The following is a 20,882-nucleotide window of genomic DNA, read 5'->3' as shown; positions in this document are numbered from 1 at the left end:
AAATTAAGGAGGACCTAGAGTTGGGGCCTCCTTAAAATTTTAAGAAAGTGTGCCTCTAAATGTTTGGTGGTAAACATCTGTCTTGCCTCACCCTAATTCTGGCCCTCAGGAGAGAACACTAATTTTCATTAATTTGAAACAGGTGGGGTAATCTGCTCATGGACAAGCTTCTGGGAAAGGTTCCCTGCTTCAGAGGAAAAGTCATTTGGTCTGTTCTCTTCCTGGGGACAACAACATGTCAACATGAAATATTTCCAATTGCTTCCAGCCTTGAGGAGAAAGCTGATACAAAAAAAGCACAGGGAAGAGTGTGGCTCTTGGATGACATGAACTACTAAATTAACTTGCTTAAAGTGGTCCCTGCTCTGCACCTCCTGATGAACACAAGTCATGTCCTGAGCCATTTGACTCAGTATCTGTTTCTCTCACATTGCTAGAGAAGAGTAGGGCTGATTATATACCAGCACCACAGCCTAAGCACCAGAAGTTGGAAAAGAGCTCAGTTGCTAAGAGTTAGGACACTTGTGTTCCCTATGAGGGTCCTGGACTAGTACTAATTAGTGGGGGAGGAGCTAGAACCAACAGTTTTAAAAAACATTTTTAAAACAATTATGAGTGGATAGAAAGCATACCAAAAAATATTACGAGTGAATAGAAATCATACCAAAAAATGGGTTTCTCTGTTGCAATTTCATACAAGCATATTCATATTTTCACTAGATCCACCCTACTTCTTAAATTCTCTTGTCACCCCATGCCATACCTCTGGTCCTACTCCCCTTCTCTATTAGTCCCTACTTTCATGTCTTTTTTTATTGCCCCGTACATTCCACATACGAGAGAAAAAAGTGAGATATTGCTTTTCTGAAATTAATTTATTTTGCTTAAAATGATGATCGCCAGTTTCATCCATTTTCCTGCAAATTAACTTATTTCGTTCTTTATGATTGAATAAACTCAGCCATATTTATGCACATATATGAATATATATGTGTGTGTATATATATAATATTTTCTTTATCCATTCAACTTCTAACAGGCACCAAGGCTCATTCCATAACTTGGCTTTTGTGAACAGTGCTGGGATAAACATGGGGATGCAGCTGTCTCTGTACTATGCTGACTTTGATTCTTTCACATGCACACGCAGAAGAGGGACCTCGGCGACTGAATCATAACAGTAGTCCTACTTTTAGTTTCTGAGGAACCTCCCTACCATCCCATCCTGATGGAGCTAATTTACATTCCCATCAACGGCCTGTAAGAGAAACAGACACATCCATCCAGCTGAATCCCTCCTTCCTGTCAGGCAGGAGGCTCACACTTACAGGACTTTCCTCCCCTAAAATGCCAGCCTCTCATTCTGCCTTTCTTTCTGGAAGCAGGAAAGCCCAGAGTTCTAGGTTTTGTGTCCTTCCCCAGCCCCAGCCTCTTCCTGTTGATTTATTAGTTTTTTCTTTCGGTTTCCCTGAGAATGCAGTGCACAACAGCTCCAGCTTGTGGCGAGGTGCTGAAGCACAAAGGGGTGGGTCACCAAGGCGAGGCCAGCGGCAGGAGGAGGGGATAGTGACCCATTCCTGAGAAGGCCCTATCCTGGCAGAGTCGCAGGTCACCCAGGACGCCTCCCCAGAAATTTCCTGCGGCCAAACAGGGCTGATTAAAGATCTCTGCGAGTGCTGAGTCTCCAGGCTGAACCCGCCTGACCACAACACCAGGGTCCTGGTCCTGCGATTCGGAGGTCCTTATCCTGTGGCGCTGCAAGTAGAAGAGGCCTTGGTGCAGAAGGTGGCAGGTGGGGGTTTCTCTGCGCGGGGCGGGGTTTAGCAGGGGAACCTGATGCAACCAAGTTTTGGAAACCCGATCCCCCAGCTGGGAGGTGGGATCCTGGAACATGGAATGTGAGCAAAACAAGAGAATCCCAGAAGGCAGGAGCTGGTCCCAGAGCAGCTCAGGGCAATTCCAAGAAGACAAAGAAGCTGCACAGCCTCCTGGCTTCTCTGCTTGCCTCTTGCCTGCCCCTGGCTGGCCTTGGCCCTCATCCTGGTGGGGGTTCAAGCTCCAACACAGCTCCCTCCTACTGGCCCTATTTTCTCACCTCTCCTCTCTCCTCAGGGAGTCACAGCATGACTTCTGACTTACCTTTCACTGTGCTTTTAAAATCTCCAGTCTCCAATTCAAAATCCCAGCACCCTTTATTCATCTGAGATTCCGCCCTAATTGATGGAGTTCTTGCTGTTTCCTGAGCATACTTCCAGGTGCTTAGACTCAGGATACCAGCCACCTTTCCTGCAGGTGCAGCCAGTCTTGTGGGTCCAACAATGGATGAGACAAAGAATTACAATAAGGGGTTAAGAGTCAGGGTGGGGGAGTGGGGAGATCTAGATTAGGACATCAGAGGTCTCCTGGTGCTGAGCCTAGGAGGGAGGAGGGAGTGATTTGAGCTTGGTGACAGGGATGGTGTAGGGAGTCTTTTAAGTTGTATATCACTGTTTTTCAAGGCTCAGAGGTGATGGGGGGATCAGGGAGGGTAGAGGTGGAGGCTGTGAGAGGTGGGAGGCTGGAGCAGGGTATGGGGCCAGGCAGATGGGAAGCCATTTAGAAAAGGCATTTTTGAGCTTATCCCCAGGTCCACTGGAGATTTAAGGGAAGGTCATAGGATCAAGATAGTACTTCCTACTCAGGATGCTATGTGTCTGTCCATCTGGGGTCCTGATGGGGGAGCCCAAGCTCTGAGGCTCCCCAGCCCACTTGAATTGCATTTTAGTGAGCAAGGGCTGATCACAATGGAGAGCCTAGGGGCAGGGAGGTCAGAGGCTCTGGAGAGGGGCCAGGTGGTCTGAACTAGGCACAGGGTCACAGGGGCTGGAGAAGTGGAGTGGGGTAGAAAGATTTGGGAGGGGTCTGAAGGCAGGCCTGGACAATAGGTTTGGGGAGACCTGGAGAAATGGGAAGGAGTCAGGGAGGTTTCCCAAGGTTTAAGGCCATCCCCTGGTGAGGGAGGGCCTTACTGCATAGAGCTGCCCATTGGTGTTTTCACTCCTCCTCCTCTGGCTTCACACCTACCACCTCCCTGCTCTTGCTTTGACCTGTCACCTGCTGATCCCTGCATGCTTTTCTGCTCTTCCATGCCTTGCCAGTGTGCTGCTCTACAGAGACCTGCCCCTTCCTCACGTGCAGAATGGACTTCCATAGCTGTGCTCACTAGAAAAGTGAAAGCCAAGCAGAGAGCACACACAGTGTCCTCAGCCCCATTACACTGTGTTTCTCTGTCTTCTTTGCCCCCAGACCCTGAATCATGGATTCTGTTTCTGAAGCAAATGGCACCTTTGCCTGCCAGGTTATGAAGATGCTGTGTCAAGACAGACCTTCACAAAATGTGTTTTTTTCTCCCCTGAGCATCTCCTCTGCCCTGGCCATGGTCCTCCTGGGGGCAAAGGGCAACACCAAGGTCCAGATGGCTCAGGTAAGCTCACCTGTCACCCTGGAAGAGGTACTGGTCTGCAAGGCTTGTCTCTTATCTCTCCTTGAGTGTTTTCCAGAACTGTTGAGAAAGGAGGGGTGAGCCTGGACCATTTCAGGGAGAGGGGTGCAGGAAGGGAGAAAGGCGAGGAGTCTCCTCCAGTGACATTTTTTGAGGGATGGCAGGGGTAGTTTCCCCAGTTAATAATCTGGAGGAGACTCTCACAAGTTTGCCTTGCAATTTGTTTAGGAAATGACGATGAGAAGTTGGGGTATAGCTCAGTGGTAAAGCATGTGCCTAGCATGCCTGAGGTCCTGGGTTGCTACTATCTATTTTTTATTGGAGTAAAGGTTTGCAACTGTAATTAGTCATTGATGAGCAAGGTTAATAAGTTTTGCTTTGTTTCTCTACCAACCTGCCTTGCTGAGTGGGGGGGATAAACAAAATATGCAAAGGAAGGTTAACAGGTGTGTTCTTATTCACTTCTATAGACCATGGAGACCTGAGTAGCTATAATGAAAAATCATTCAGTGAACATCTAGAAATTATTACAAATCAGTCACTGTCTCTTAAGGTTTTTTTGTTGTTGTTATTTGGGAGGGCAGGGGAGACAGGTGCCTGAGAAAAAGCCTAAAAACTTGTGTCATTGTTGAGCTCTACCCCTGCTCACACCTTTATGATTCGAGTATTAGGCACTGATGATGCAGGGTGACTTTCTGTTTCCTGGAGGACCCTTTTCAGTAGTGTCTACTTGTTTTAATAATTTTGATGCTCTGATAAAGGAGTGAAGGTTCATGCATAGAGGAAGTTCTCTCTGCCTAAGTCTTGGGATTTTTTTTTCTAGGTTTTATGCCCACTGAGAGCCCCTTTCCAACAAAGTGTGAATTATGAATTCCCAAATGAAAGTGAAGAAACAAGAAGGGAGGGAAAGTTTGGTCAATGGGCATTAAGTTACAGTAGGTTAGGAGCAGGACGTTCTGGTGACTATAGAAAAGGATGGTCTAGTACATATATTTCAAAAATAGAACTATTGCCTGTGACTTTATCAGATGTGACTTGGGAGATCTGCATACCTCCAGGGTTCAACTGGATGATAAGCACATGCTCATGACACTTTACTGCTGATAGCCGGAAGGAAAAGTGTAAGGCTGCAGAAATCTCCTTAAAGGTTATTTGTTTTCCTTCATGTTGTAAGTGGTAAGACACCATTATTAAAAAAAAAAAAAAAGCTTTTAAAAGGAAAGTAGAAAAACAATTAAAAGTCCCTAAGGACTCACTCTGCAGAGGCAGCTCTCTGAGAATGAGAGACACTTTCTTCCAGTCTCATGTCCACATTTTGTATTTAATTTTTATACTTTGATGACACACTGTATTTTTCTTTGCATAAATGTTCTTTCAATTAATGGGAGGATTCAGTGAGATAATTCATCTAAAGCAAATGTTCAACATGAGTTAGCTATTATTATCATAGTGATATCACAGTCTCAGGTGAAATTGCTTTGATCTTTTAGTTTCCAATTGTGGTAAAATACACATATAAAATTTGCCATCTTAACACATTTACAGCCTGTAATTCAGTGGCATTTTGTTCTATTTTTGACAGATTTTCTTCTTAATAATCTATAAACTTGATGAAATGAATTTAGTTGCTTTTTATCTTTTTCCATGTTATAGGACACTGTGTATGGCATAAGATATATAGCTGTTGAATATTTTTAGAAAAAAAAATTCCCTCCAAAGATCATCTACAGCTTTCAAGAATCTTATCTTTTATTGTTTTTCCTTTGTATATCTTTAGATTCCTTGGGGGGGCACTTTTTTAAATTAAAATAACTATTTAACTGATACCCAGAAACATAAAGATTATACATATTTACAGGGTAACTCTTATGTGATGTTTTAATTCATGTGTACATTGTGTAATGTTCAAATCAGGTAAACATATCTATCACTTCAATCATTTATCATTTTTTATGGTGAAAGCATACAATATCTTTTCTTGCAATTCTTTGAAATGTACCCTACATTATCATTCTCTGTAGTCACACCTACTGTGCAGCAGCCACCAGAATCTCTTGCTCCTATCTGTAATTCAGTGACCATTGAGCAACTTTTACCCATGTCCACATCTCTGTATATTCACTTGGTAATTCATAATTTACACTTTGATGAAAATAATTTAGCTTTCATTTATTAACAATTTATCTGTATGCATTTCTGTGTAATCTGTTTTTTACTTATAACTTGCCTTCTAGGTACTTTTAAATTTTTTTTCTTGCAGTTGCTGATTTCTGTCTATTTTGTGTGGACATGTGTGCTTTCTTTCAAAGAACCAGTTCTTAGGCTCATTGACCATTTTATGTTTTTCCCTAAAATCCTTAGTAATTTTTCTGTACCTTTCTTAACATCATGTGTTGGAAAATTTGCTATTTCCTTGGCAATATGATAACAATTAATGCTGTTTTTACTTACGTTCTTGGAAATGTTATATTACCTTCTGGTAATATAACTTTTATTTTGATCATTTTCCAAATCATCTGTTACATAGTTAAAATAGTATTTCAAGAAATTCTTGAAATCATTTATTTAGAAAATGTTTGCAATAGTTACTTAATAGGTTAATTTCCATGATGTTGGTATTTTATTTGTAGTGTTATTCACATTTAGTTCCCTATGCTGAGGTCATTGAATATAAACTGTGTATTTTCTGTATTTCAGGTCAATTAAAACTTTTTTATGGCTTAATATGTGACACATTTTATGAAATATGAAGTATCATAAAATCTGTGTATATATATATATATATATATATATATATATATATATATATATAATCTCTATAGCATACTATTTTAAGTATTCTGTTTTTTTCATATTTATTACCCTGCTCATTTTTATACTTTGATTTCCTTTTGAAGGTTATCATTATGATTGCATTCCTGTCCAATTTTTTCATGGATTTTTAGTGTTTTGAACTACATGGTGTTTTGGTGAAAAATTGTACAGGCAAGTTTTCCTCTATTTTTGATACATTTATGCTGTCCATGAGATGCAAGACTTAAGAATAGTCCCTTATCTGAACCTCTCTTGCCCTTTCATTTTTTTTCTATTGCTCATCTATAAACTATGCAGAGAGCTCTGTGCAAGCAGAAGAGCCATATCTTTTACTTACCAGTTTCCTGGTCCCTCTATCCACCTATCCCACCAGTGTCACATCTCAATTAGGAACTACTTCCTCACAAAGCATAATTTCATGCAGTATTTGAGAAAAAAGAAATTGTTTGCAAATTCTAGTTAAGACTGAGATCAAAATTGATAGTTTTCTCTTGCTTTCCTTCACAGGCATTGTCTTTAAACACAGAAGAAGACATCCATAAGAACTTCCAGATGCTTCTCACCCAAGTGAACAAGCCTGGCTCAAAGTACTTGCTTACAACAGCCAACAGGCTCTTTGGAGAGAAGACCTGTGATTTCCTCTCAGTAAGTTGAGTCAGTAGAACAATAAAAGTTGTATTTAAAATACCTGGTGATATACAACCCAGAAGAGAGACCCTAGACACCAGGCAGGATGGCACACTTGGGAGCCTGAGGCAGAAGGATGGAGAGTTAGAGACCAGCTTGGGCAACCTAGTGATATGCTTATCTCAAAAACAAAATGGCTGGCACAGTGGCATATACACCAGAGGCTCAAGAGGCTGAGACAGCAGGATCATGAGTTCAAAGCCAGCCTCAGCAACATCAAGGAGCTAAGCAACTCAGTAAGACCCTGTCTCTAAATAAAATACAAAATTTGGCTGGCGATGTGGCTCAGTGGTCGAGTGCACATGAGTTCAATCCCCATACCGAAAAAGAAATGGAAAAAAGAAAAAGAAAACAATGCCATGGGACATAGCTGCTTGATAGAACATTTGCCTAGCATGCTTAAGGCCCTGGGCTCAATCCCCAGTGCTTCAAAACAAGCAAACAATGAAACAAAACCTAGGTAAGTTGAGAAACTTATAGTAAATTTTTTTTAAAGACCCCTGATTCTATAATCATACCTGTATTGTTTCAAATTATACCATATCTAAATTTTATTTTCTTTCATGTATATATCTCAGGTTATTCAGGGCTCAGGACATACTTCCTTACAAATTTAGTTATTTCAACATCTAGTGGCTTAAGATGTGATCATGTTTAAAAGATCTGTGTGCTCTTTTTAATTTTAAAAAAGCATATAGATGGCATTGAGAATGTTTTGAAGCTCACTGACATTTTATTTAGTAACATGGCCTCACTGAACACTTTTCTCTCCCAAGACATTTAAGGAGTCCTGTCTTCAGTTCTACCATGCGGAGCTGGAGCTGCTGTCCTTTGCTGAAGCTACAGAGGAGTCCAGGGAGCATATAAACACCTGGGTCTCAAAAGAGACAAAAGGTCAGAATTATGACTCATTCCCCTCTCCTCCCACCCCAGCTCTGCCCTCTCCTCCCCTAGGCTAACTGCCTCCTGACTGCTAATGTCACTGGTGTTGCAGGAGGTCAGAGCAAGGTTGCCTGGCTGAGCCTCATGGTGTGTGTGAACCTTAGTGGCTCACGGAAAATCTGATCAATGCTCAGGTTTTCAAAACCACAGGATTAATGCTATCAGTTCTCCTGGAAGTAGAGTGACTGATAAAAGTGTTAAAAAAAAAAAAAAAACCTCTTAGGCCAGATTTCCCATGTAATATTTTACATGAGAACATACTGTCACTGTCCTGTAATGTTCACATGGCAGCTGACTGTCCTCTCTGGGAGAAGATCAGTGGCCAGCTCTTCTCCAAGTCATGCCCTTGGCCCTCCTCTTCCTGGGGTCAGTTTGGACTGCATTCCTTCCACTTTTACATGTGAACCTGACTTCTACTGCTTCTTTCCTATCTCTCACTTAAGTGCCCTTCATGAGACTTGAGAAGCCTCGACTTCATTAGTCAACCACAGAACCTGATGTTGAGCCACATGGCTGATTCATTGCACAGACTAAGAACACCCCCAAGATCAATGATGGTTTGATGTTTGAACCATTCAGACACTTGAACCACTAACAACATCAGTATTTCTGCTAACAAACGAAATGGTAAAAAACAGAGGTAGTTCTTTCCTCAATTTCTTCTTAGAATCTATTTCTTGTGCCCTCTTGAGGCAGCAAATTAGCAAGTAATATTCTTAGTTCCTTGGAAACATACCCTTTGATATCCAGGGTAAGAAGGAAGTACCTTCACCTACCCAAATCATTATCTGTTCCAGGGATACCAGGAGGATGCAGTCTCTTCCAATAGTTTCCAGAAACTCCTCCTGTGCCCCTTGTGTGGACCCCATCCATTCTGTGTGCCTCAGGAATGTTGCCAGGTAGCTGTACAATGTTAGAACTGGGCCTGACCACAGGGCCTCAGACCTGACACTGCTCTTACCCACAGCAGGTAACATCAGCTCCTACCCAGCCCCTCTCTCCTTTGCTGCTTGTCTTCTTCTCCAACCTGGTGTCAAGTTTCTGCTCTGTCCCAACCTGCTTTCTTCCAGTGACTTGGAAGTCTTTCGCCATCTTCAACTTGGTGGCTCTTCCAGTGTCTGTTGTCATCCAAACCACTCATAGCTAGAATTTTTAACTTTTGTACATAACCATCAGAACACCATATTTGAAACCCAATTGGATCTCCAAGACATCGTGTCATGCTTATTCACCACGGGTTCATAAAAAGCAACTGATAGTCTCTGCTTTAACTTGAAAGGAAAAATTCAAGAGTTGCTGCCACCTAACTTGATTGATGAGCAGGCCAGGCTGGTTCTTGTCAATGCCATCTACTTCAAAGGAACATGGGACGAGCCATTTGACAAAACATGCACGTGTGAAATGCCATTTAAAATAAACCAGGTAGGGAGAATCTTTAAAATATCATGCTAGTCTGGTGATGAAATTGAATAAAAAATTTTAACTTTGTAAGATATAAATGGTTAAAAATAATAATGAATTTTAAATTCACTAAATATTATATGAAAAAATAAAACTTGCTGTGTGATTGTTTGCAACCTTTACAGGCTTTACTACTTCTGATAACTCTTATGCATGTATTGCTACTATTAATTCTGGAAACTATAGGTTTCTGAAAAACCCAGGTGCTTAGATAATAAACAAAAATTAGGTGACACAAACACACACACACACACACACACACATAGATACACACACACATGTCAAATATGGGACAGGCTGGAACAAGGGAATGTGATTATACATATTTTTTATTTAAGATTTTTTGGTGTGTTTTGTTTTATGCTTTTCATTGCTAGGATCAACCCCAGGGCCTTGTGCTGGTCCTCTACCACTGAGCTGCAACCCTGCCTTTTAATCAATTTTTTAAAATTAAAATAAGCTTTCCTTTGAGTTGTTGTTAATAATAACCTATCATTATTAATTCAACATTTGTTGCTTTCAATTATTAAAAATGAGTTGTAAAAGACTTAGTCAACTATGAGGTATAACTTCAATTAAAGCAGAAATAAAAATAGTTTACCAAACTCCCTAATCCCTTAAAATATAAATTTAATGCAATAGGAAGCTTGTATGCATCAACTCCTCCCCCTCTTTGAAAGGCATATTTTAGATAACTACTAATTTTTAGCAGTGCTGGATCACCATTCATTTAATAGTTTTCTTGCCCCTTTTTGTACTGTTTTAAATTCTGTGCTCATCTGTTCATCCCTCCCAGAAGGAGGAAATACCAGTGCAGATGATGTGTCAGGAAGCCTATTTTAACATCGGCTACGTGAATGAGGTGCAGACTCAGGTGTTGGAGCTGCCCTACGCCAGCAAGGAGCTGAGCATGATCATTCTGCTCCCAGACGATGGTGTGCTTCTCAGCTCGGTGAGTCAGGAGGGGCTGCAGTCCTTTGCACTCAGAATTTCTGAGGCAAGAATGGTTATGCTGTTTGCTCTTTTTCATGAAAGCTCCACCACCATTTCCGACCTTTGTGTTAGCCCTTCAAGTGAGTGATGCCTACAAACTCAGCCTGCAGAGCACAGTTTAGTTCAAGACTGGCTTCCACTTTACTCTATGTGAGGCCCTTCCAATGACATAACCCAACTCAGCCTCAGCTTTTTCATTGCTAGAATTGGAAAAAGATGATGTGTGCCTGATAGTGGTATTGGGAGGACACAGTGCGGGCAGCTTCTGTAACAGCTCAGCATGTTGCCTGACAAACAGTAAACTCTCTCCAGATGGGTTTCATCAGCATCACCATTGTCAGCATCATAATTAAATTCTAAGAACCTATGCTAGAGGTTGAGACAATCCTACACTTTGACCTAACAAAGCAGGAAGGGGAGAATGGTGGCAGTTAGGGAGGTGTGAGGTCCAATGCTCAGAAGGTGGAACCAGAGACAGCCCCAAATGGCCCATCCCTGTCCTCCTTGCTTCCTTGTGGTATGATCCCTATAGAGAGAGTCAACCATCCTCTCAATGGTGGCAGTGAAAAGGGATGACCTAAGGAGTCTGTAAGCAGAGCCACCCTATGGGCTCTTCCTTTGCCCAGCTCCCAACTGTGACAATGAATTTCCACAAACAGTGTCACATCCCACATTAAGCAGATGTCCTCCCCAGGAGGGGCTCACACTGAGAGCCCTTCCTTTTCCAGTCTGTTTTTCTTACCAGTGATGGTTCATTGTCTGCAAAACTAAGCCTCGTTTGAACCAACAAATACCACTAGATATGCCATCCACTGGGCGTGGACACTTGTCAGAATGAAACATCTACAGTGGATGGATAAGGAGGGGCAGCCACAGTCTTCCTGCAGGGAAGTCACATATGGGATAGCACGTGGGGTGGTGGACAAGTCAGAGCCCTCACAAGCTTCTGGGTAGCTGAAGGAGCCGCCCATCCTGTGTGGACAGTCAACATGGAATGTTCATGGAAATGTCTGTGTGGTCTGTAGATACGCACTGAAGTCTGAATGTGAACCTGTGATTTTGGTCTTTCAGGTGGAAAATAACCTGACTTTTGAGAAATTCATAGCCTGGACCAAGCCAGCCTCTATGAAGAATATTGAAGTGGAAGTTTTCCTTCCGAGATTTAAACTGCAGGAGGATTATGACATGCAGTCTGTGCTTCAGCGTCTGGGAATGGTCGATGCCTTCCAACAGGGCCAGGCTGACTTCTCTGCCATGTCAACTGAGACAGAGCTGTGTCTGTCCAAGGTTGTGCACAAGAGTGTCGTGGAGGTGAATGAAGAAGGCACTGAGGCTGCAGCGGCCACAGGCATAGCAATTATGGGATGTTGTGCGGCCTGTTTACCGAGGTTCTGTGCTGACCACCCCTTCCTCTTCTTCATTAGGCATAACAAAACTAACACCCTTCTGTTCTGTGGCAGGTTCTCATCTCCCTAAGGGTTGTACTTCCTCTGTATGGAGAGTTTCCCTCTTTCACTGTCCCCAGATTCTCTCTCTAGTTCCATAAGGATGGTCCTATACATGAATCAATTTCGAAAATGAGGGCAGGGTCCTAAACCTTCAGAACAACTTACCAGCATGATCTCATAATGCACCACACTCAGCTGTCCCCATACTGCCCACTCATTTGTACCATGGAACCAGGATCCTAGCAAATAATAGGCTGTCTTGATTTCCTGTTGTATTTAGGATGAAGGCAGTACAGATGCCATAGGATAGTTTGCAAAGATTTCCTAGCTGTCCCCAAATGTATTTCCTAGTCATTTCACAAGCGGTGCATACTTGTTATGCTGTGCTTTCCTGGCACCTCACATCTTGCCACACACTTGCATTAACCTGACTACCTCAATAATTGTGCCCACGTGATTGAGCACCTCCCTGACTGGGTTGAGGCGTTCCAGCCAAGCTGTGTCAGAACTAATGCCCACCCTTTTTAGGTGCGAGAGCCCGTCCATGTGGGGGTTTGACTGACCACTGACCCAGAGACCAATCACTGACCCTGACCTTAGAATGCTGTCCCCCTTGACCTTCATTGGATGGAATTTTCCCCTGAATTTCTTGTTCCCCAATAAAAGGCCACTCCCTGGCGTGCCGTCTCTCTCTCCTGCTAGTCTCCTGTGTAAACCTCACTACCCCACCGGGTGGCTTGAGGCAGGGGCAGAGGGGGCCGTCTCTGACCTGGTCAAGAAAAAGGTAAATTGGGTTTATGTGTGTTTATTTTGATCTCACTAGTTAATTTCTATGCTTAGAACCTCTAGTATGAAGCTAGCATGCTAGTTCCGCGGCAGACATTGAGATTCACATTTTTGCATATTCATGTCCAGTTGTCTGATGGCTATTTGTTGAAGAGAATATATTGCTCCATAGAATGGTCTTAGCACATTTGTTTTAAAGTAATGCATTGTACATGTGTGGGTCTATATCTGGATTCTCTATTCTCTTCCACATGTCTATATGATATAGACATATTTGTAAATATCTATATATCGCCTTAATTTTACTACCATATGATCTTGATTACTGGAGCTTAAAAATGTCTTAAAATAATGTAGTTTAATGCTTTCAACTTTTTCCTTATTTTCTAAGTTGCTTAAATAGAATTATCCTAGAATTATCCTATGCTTCATTGTATTGGTTGAAAGTTCCAGTACAATACTGAATAGAAGTTATGAGAACAGAAATCCCTGCTTTGGTCTTATTTATAGATTTGAAACTATTCAGCCTTTCACCATTAAATATGTTCGCTGTAGGGTTTTTGTTGTCTTTTGCTTTGCTTTTTGTAGATGTCCTTTATTAGGTTGAGGAAGTCCTCTTCTTTTTCTAGTTTTCTGAGGGTTGTGCATTATTACAAATCGATGTTCAAATTTTTAATGTTTTTCTGTATCTATTGAGAGCATCATATTGAGATGACCATAAACATAGTATTTTCATGTTAGAATTAAATTGATTGTTTTTTAAATTGTGCTCAGCATGATGGTGCATGCCTATGAGCCCAGCTCCTCAGGAGACTGAAGCAGGAGGATCACAAGTTGGAGGCCAGCCTGGGCAACTTAGCAAGAACGTATCTGAATATAAAATAAAAACTGCTCAGAAAATACTTTTCTAACATTCATGAGGCCCTAGGTTTAATTCTCAATATCACAGCATATAAGGAGAAAAAACTCATTCCAACTCACTGAATCCCTCCTTTGTGTAAAGCAGGAACTCAAAATACAGACTTATAAGACTTTCCTCCCCTAAAATCCCAGCCTGTCATTCTGCTTTTACTTTCTGAAAGTAGGAAAGCCCAGAGTTCTAGCTTCTGTGCTCTGCCCCAGCCCCCATTGTGTTTTCCCAGCCAATGCGCCATGGGACCTTGCAAGTCAGCCTTTGGTTGCAGTTTCTGAGCACTTTTCAGTTTACAAATCTTTGTACACAGCGTGTGGTGCCCAACAAGAGTGGCCTCCCCAGCCCTATGTATTGGATCATCTTCCTATAAATTTATGGGGACGAGATGTCCTAGATCAATTAGGTTTGACATTAACAAATAACATCAATCCAAATGCGCCCACTATTAGGGCTAGACAAGGTTTCAGGAAAGAAAAAAGATTAGGAGAACAAGAACAAGGTATAGCAGCACCAATTCAAATAGATCAAGGAATAAATAGACATGGATTGGGTTTTCAGAAGGGGTCACTGAGGCAATAAAAATTACTTGGAAATCAGAAAGACCAGTATGGGTTCCTCAGTGGCCCCTGACAAAAGAAAAGATACAAGCAGCCCATGACCTGGTCAAACAACAATTAGCGGAGGGACATATACAACCTTCCGTATCTCCCTATAATACTCCCATTTTTGTCATTAAAAAGAAATCTGGTAAATGGAGATTATTGCAAGATTTAAGAGCCATTAATAACGAGATGGTTATTATGGGACCTGCTCAATCAGGGATTCCTCAATTGTCTGCTTTGCCAAAAACCTGGTACGTTTTAGCTATAGATATTAAAGATTGTTTTTTTTTTTCAATTCCAATTCATCCTGAGGATAGTCCATGTTTTGCATTTACTATCCCTGCACTGAATCATGAAGGTCCTGATCAGAGATATGAATGGAAAGTACTCCCTCAAAGGATGGCTAACAGCCCAACTATGTGTCAAATTTATGTTAACAAAGCAATCCAGCCACTTAGAAATCAAAATCCTGAACTACAAATATTTCACTATATGGATGATGTATTGTTAGCACACAAAGATAAAAACACATTGCTAGAATGTTATGCCACACTTACAAATTTATTAAAAAATTATAATCTAGAGATAACAATAGATAAAGTACAATTAAATTTTCCAATTAATTATTTAGGAATTCTATTATCTTCAACCATGGTCCATCCACCAAAAATTCAAATATAAGATCAACTCAAATCACTTAATGACTTTCAAAAGTTATTAGAAGACATAAATTGGATAAGGCCTTATCTAGGCATACCAACAGGAGAGTTGGTACCTTTATTTGATATCTAAAAGGTCCATCAGATCCAAATTCACCCCGAATGTTAACGCCTGAGGCAAGAAAGGCATTAAAATTAATGAAACATAGATGGAAAATATGCATTTGGATAGAATTGATATAAGTTTGCCTTTATTATTTATTGTACTACCAACAAAAAATATTCCTACAGGAGTATTTTGGCAAGAAGGTCCATTATTATGGATACATTTATCTTATTCTCCTAACACTATTCTTACTAGGTATCCTAAGGCTGTAAGACAATTAATACTCAAAGGAATAAAAGCAGCAAAGGGAGTGTTTGGAATTTCTCCCAATAAAATTATTACTCCATATACTATGAATCAAATTGATGAGTTAGCTAATGAGTTAAATACTTGGGCAATAATCATGTGTAAATCTAATGTTTCATTTGATAATCACTTACCATCTAATCCTTTATTGTCTTTTTGGTCTTCACATCCTGTAGTTTTTCCAAAAATGACAAGAAAAACACCTATCATGAATGCTCCAAATGTATTCACTGATGGGTCAAATAATGGTACAGCAGCAATAGTTACACCTGATCAAACTTTTACATTTTTAGTACCCAAACAATCAGCTCAAAAGGTAGAGCTTAATGCAGTATTACAAGCTTTTGTGATGTTTAAAGATTCTGTATTTAATTTATTTTCTTATAGTCAGTATATAGTTAATGCTATAGTATCCCTCGAAGATGCTGGTAGGATTTCCCCTTCCTCTACTGTTTTCTCTTTGTTTTCCACTATACAAAGTCTTATCTGGGACAGAAAAGATCCATTCTTTATAGGATATATCAGAGCACATACAGGATTGCCTGGAGCCCTTAGTTTGGGCAATGATTTAGCAGATAAAACTACACATGACATATATATTTTCTCTACACTAAAAGAAGCTACAAATTTTCATAAAAGGTTCCATGTCAATGCTAATACTTTACAAAAGCGTTTTAAAATAACTAAGGAACAAGCTAGACAAATAATAAAACAATGTCAAAATTGTGTGACCTTTTTACCACAAGTTAATCTTGGAGTCAATACTAGAGGATTGATACCTAACCATATTTGGCAGATGAACATCACACACTTGCCAGAATTTGGAAAATTAAAATATTTGCATGTTACAGTTGATACTTCTTCCGGATTTTTGATGGGATCCCTAAAAAACTAAAGATATTATAGCTCATTGCTTACAAAATTTTGCCACTGTGGGCGTTCCAAAACAGTTAAAAATGGATAATGGTCCTGTTTATACTTCCACCTCCTTTAAACAATTTTGCTCATCATTTGGCATTACTCACGTAACAGGAATTCCATACAATCCTCAGGGACAAGGCATAGTTGAAAGAGCTCATCAAACTATTAAAATGTACTTATTAAAACAAAAAGAAGGAATTGGAAAGGGGTATATATCCCCCAAAGATAAACTTAAAATAACCCTTTTTACTCTAAACTGTTTAAATTTGGATTCATCAGGGCTTAGTGCTGCAGAAAGGCATATGTGTCCAAAAAATGTACATAAGCCCAAGGCACTTTGGAAGGATATTCTGACAGGACAATGGAAAGGTCCTGACCCAGTGATTGTCTGGAATCGGGGGTCTGTTTGTGTGTTTCCACAGGGAGAACAGCAGCCAATTTGGATTCCAGAGAGATTAACTAAGGTCCTGACCCAGTGATTGTCTGGAGTTGGGGTTCTGTTTGCATGTTTCCACAGGGAGAACAGCAGCCAATTTGGATTCCAGAGAGATTAACTAAATCGATTTCTACAGACCAAAAAGAAGAGGATTTGGCTCAAATCCATAACAGCTTATATCCAGAGCTCCAGCTTGGCTATTCTTACATCTGTGACAGTGATTAACCAGGATGCTTTTTTCAATATCTATTTTATTATCGCCTTTTCCCACATCATAAAGTTCTATTTTATTTTTTGAGCTCATACAGACCTAGGTTAATGTTTTTCTGATCAGTTTTATTTTTTTGACTGTGGAGTTTTTAAACATTGCAATGGAGATTTCAATGGTGTAAAGCTACAAGGCCTTTGCTATTGTCTTATGTGTTGTATGTTTGTGTGCACACTTGTGTTTTGTGTTGTATGTCTGTGTGTGCGTATGTCCATATATCATATATGAGGAGCGCTCATGAAAAAATGGATCCGAATTTTTTTTATTCATGTGATTTTAATGGTTTAATTTAAATTGGATAAACAGCTGTTGAGGATTGTTTTAATATGTGAACAAATAAGGAGGTTAACAGATCAGTTTGTTTACTTTCACCTTTCCTTTTCATTATATTTAATAATTCTGTTCAGGATAATGTAAATTGTTCAGAAAATTGTTTTCTTAGTACCTGTTGGAATGTTACATAATTTTTTTAACATCATTGCCAGAATTCCTATCTTCATCCCAGTGCTGGTGAAGACAAAGATAAAACCAAACTACAGCTTCTTGATAGTTATCACAACAAACTGTATAAACTGATGCATCAACGAATAATAAGTCAACAAGTAATGCTCAATCAAGGAGTCGATTTACTTTGGGAGGAAATGGACATATTGATGGATTCCTCTGCTTTGAACTGATTGCAGAACTTACCTGGACTATGTATCACTTGTATGCATTGTGAACTATCTGTTGGTGCAGCGAATTGTGGTAGTGCTGGCATATCTTTGCTGATGGTGTCACCGGTGATACAATTTTTCCAAAGGAGCCGTCAATTGGCTTGGTGTCATGGCATTTCTGTATCCTCCTCCCTTCTGCTAGTGATGGTCTAAAATTTGGGAGCCAACAGAGGTGAGGCAAAGAACCTCACCCCCCCACTGGCACCAAGGCCAAATTGGGGGCCAACAGAGGTGAGGCAAAGAACCTCACCCCCCCACTGGTGTAAAAGCCTATCCACAAGTATGGCTGTATGCTGGACTGGTAGTCAGTGATGGGAATGATCCAATTGCACTGGTACCAACCTAAGACAGGAGGCTGATGCCTAGAGGTCAGCTCATCCAATGACTGGTAAGGACCATGTGTAGTATGGGACAGCTTAACAGTCATGGTCCCTAAGCCACATTGCTTGTTGTTTAATTAAACAGAACAGGGGAGATGTTGAGGGCCACAGCCGAGTTGGGATGACACATGACATTTTTGCCAGAAGTAGTGGTTGAGAAGTGACGCCAGTGAGTTCTCACGGAGTTCCCGTGGAGTTCCAGTTGAGCTCTCATGGGGATTCCCAGAAAGTTCCCATTTGTTGGGAAAGTGCCGGAGGAGGGATATTTCTGGCTGCTGGTTCCTGGATGAGCCACGTGGCATTCGAGAGAATTCCCGGGGAGCGTGTGTGGAGTGTGCTGGTGGAGTTCAGAAATAAAGTTTGTTCCTGCTTCAGTGGCTCATGATTTGTGCCCAGCCAGACTGCAGCAATGCAAAGTCACTGGTAAATTATCAGAGCTGTATCTGAGCACAGATCTGACTCTAAAGTGTGTTTCAAATAATAACCCAAAAAGTTAGGGGTCAATATACACTGATATATGAAAAGTATATGAAAATATTTATTTAAGCCTTATCAAAGATTATCTCATAAAGGATTAGCTATCATAAAGATGGATAATTTCTTTATATATAGTTATGAGCAATAATTTCAAAAGAGGAATGGATGACATTATTAATTAGCAAATGCTTCATCTATGTTTCTCTCCAACCACGAATTATTTCATTGCAACCTAGTTTCATCTCCATTCTAAGGAAGAAGGTAGACGATATGAATTCTATTTCACAATTTTTTTCTTAAGTGTTAGCTTACAGTGATATACATTCCTAATTGTTTAGAAAAATTAGAACTTTTATAACATAGAAAAGTTCACTGAAGCACCCTAAAATAGAAAGAACATAGGCTTTCACATACATCTTAATTCAAGTTTTTAAACATTATGTTTCATTGTTTCCCTCAAATTGTGGCATAACATGAAGCCTGAAGATCAAAAGAGATCAAGTTGACTCATTGATGTGAGAAGCTTCCATTTTAGCATCATAATCTCCCATCCATTGGTATGAGAGGTGATGGGCGTGTTTCAAAATCTGTCTATAGCATTCTGGTATCTTCCTTTTCAGAGTAGGTACATTAAACCTACATGTTTGTAGTCCATCTCTGCTAAGTATTTCATGGTACCACTGCCCAAATTGATTCTTTTGATATAGAATATTGTATCCAAGTACTGGAAGAACCCATGAAATGGGGAAAAGAGAACCAGTCCTGGATATAACCCTACTCTGTCATGCGAAAGTGATGCAATGACTCTAACCCATGTTCTCTTTGAATTCAGGCATCAGTCAAAGTGTGCCTTTAGCATCCTCAGTTTGAAGAAAATATTTCTTTGCTTTATTTATAATATTATTCATGTCTTCTTGTGTAAGAAATAATTTTATGGTCTTCACTATTTCATTCTTCTGCAGAGCCAATACAATTTGGTCTGTATGAACATTCCTTCCCTTTCCAAATCTCTGTGGTCCATAGTAAGTCACAAAATTTTGATTATTAACATTTTTCTATTGCCTTCAAAATTCTCTTTTTCAGATTTCCAGAATCATTTATGTGATTTTGTAAATTTCTGATGACAATATCAAAGTGATTCCCTTTGAGCTGTCCAAGTCTAAGGGACATTCATTCTTTTCTTTTCAATTTTTTTTCCAATATTTTTCAACCTCCCTGAAGTCAGTTTTCTACAACCATTGCTCAACAGGTGACAGTTTTCTTGTCTTTAAGGCCTGCATAACTAAAATCTGAAGGAATCACTCCAAGTTTAATAGCTGAAAAACCTACCACTTCAAACATCTCCAGATTTTCCTTCCATAGAGTCAAAGCTGTGTGTATAACTTTTTTCCCTGTTTTTATTCAAGAAGAGACCTTTTCCTGTACTGTGTGTTTTTTTGTTTTTTGTTGTTTTTTTTTTTTTTTTCAAAAAATCTATCTGTTCTCACTACATTTAGATCACCAGCACTGTAATTCTGTTCAGGAAAAGATTTGGTTTCTACAAGCTTTCCAAACTTCTGTTGACAAAATGATAGTTTTTCTGTGGTCTTCATGGCTTACAGGTAATTTTGGAACTTTCTTTCTTTGCATCCAAATATTTTAAAAAGTCAAGTGATTCTTCTTCGGATATCAAAGATTTATACTTAAGATTTCGTTTATAAGAATTTCACTGTTTTCTCCAACAGTTACCAAGAAAGGAAATTTCTGCTTAACAGCATTGTGTAAAATAACCCTTTGTTTTTGTCAAGGATCCTGCCTAATGAGAATTCCCGAGATGGCCCAATAGTTCAGTTTTTGAATTCTGCTTCTCTTTTACATCACAGGCAAACTGATTCTGTAATTCTTTTTTTTTTTTTCCATCTAAAAATAAGCTTAAATACATCAGCTTTTTCTTCTTCACACTTGGAAGTCCTATCACTGGTGGTATCACCTTCTTCTAAATCAGACTGATGTCTTTGGTCACCATCAGAGCACCTAGCTAAAGTATTAAGTTCTTGGTAACTCCATCTTCAAGGGACACATTTTGAAGATCCAGTTTTGGGGTTTTTTGGAAAAATGATTCAGCTCAGATATTTTACCAGTCTTATTAATTGGTTCATCAATGTCTTGTTAATCGATCTCCATGATAATAAAGTCATACAGTGAGCTTTTCAGTGCCCTGAAATCCAACATGCTCCCTGATGAACCACAAAGAACTAAACCTGATTCTATAATCTGTATCCTCCTCCATTCTTAAGTGATAATGCCTCCAAAAAATCCCAATTCCTTGCAGATCATGCCATCAGACATTACCAATTGCTGCCATCCTGTCTCTCCTGATGACTCTTTGTTATTCAGGGATAACATCTGGCTCACTATCTTCTTATCCAGGGTGACCGCAGGATCACCTGGTCACGGACACATGCATGATCCCCACGTGTATGTCCAGGTGTAGGCATACTTCTGCC

At 40.1% G+C, this 20,882-nt stretch overlaps 1 protein-coding gene and 1 pseudogene across 4 annotated transcripts; one reads left to right on the top strand and one right to left on the bottom strand.

The window, feature by feature from the left end:
• Positions 1-1,528: 1,528 nt before the first annotated feature.
• Positions 1,529-12,504, top strand: LOC124098663 (serpin B9). Of its 4 annotated transcripts, none has more exons than XM_046453568.2 (7): positions 1,531-1,738; positions 3,286-3,463; positions 6,803-6,940; positions 7,759-7,876; positions 9,204-9,346; positions 10,182-10,337; positions 11,450-12,504. In XM_046453568.2, the coding sequence occupies exons 2-7, from the start codon at positions 3,296-3,298 to the stop codon at positions 11,852-11,854; spliced, it is 1,128 nt and encodes a 375-aa protein (XP_046309524.1). In that variant the 5' UTR covers positions 1,531-1,738; positions 3,286-3,295; the 3' UTR covers positions 11,855-12,504. The 4 variants fall into 4 exon arrangements, with proteins under 4 accessions (XP_058438330.1, XP_046309524.1, XP_046309523.1 ...); XM_046453567.2 differs by having other exon boundaries at positions 1,532-1,792; XM_058582347.1 differs by lacking the exon at positions 10,182-10,337 and having other exon boundaries at positions 1,529-1,792.
• Positions 12,505-19,065: 6,561 nt separating this feature from the next.
• Positions 19,066-20,665, bottom strand: LOC124098527 (pseudouridylate synthase PUS7L-like; annotated as a pseudogene).
• Between the last annotated feature and the right edge of the window lie 217 nt (positions 20,666-20,882).

The sequence above is a fragment of the Marmota monax genome, unplaced genomic scaffold, assembly GCF_021218885.2.
Source record: "Marmota monax isolate L192 unplaced genomic scaffold, Marmota_monax_Labrador192_F-V1.1 WCK01_AAM20220418_F8-fsc00029, whole genome shotgun sequence".
NCBI classification, from domain to species: Eukaryota; Metazoa; Chordata; class Mammalia; order Rodentia; family Sciuridae; genus Marmota; species Marmota monax.
The sequence above is the reverse complement of the archived record's forward strand: the minus strand, read 5'-3'. Positions and strand labels throughout refer to the sequence as shown.

Bases quoted from the DNA above. Each gene is read 5' to 3' on its own strand.
- LOC124098663 (XM_046453568.2), top strand. From the start codon at position 3,296: ATGGATTCTGTTTCTGAAGCAAATGGCACCTTTGCCTGCCAGGTTATG. The intron at 7,877-9,203 runs GTCAGAATTATG...TTAACTTGAAAG, and splicing joins GGTCTCAAAAGAGACAAAAG to GAAAAATTCAAGAGTTGCTG. The intron at 9,347-10,181 runs GTAGGGAGAATC...CATCCCTCCCAG, and splicing joins TGCCATTTAAAATAAACCAG to AAGGAGGAAATACCAGTGCA.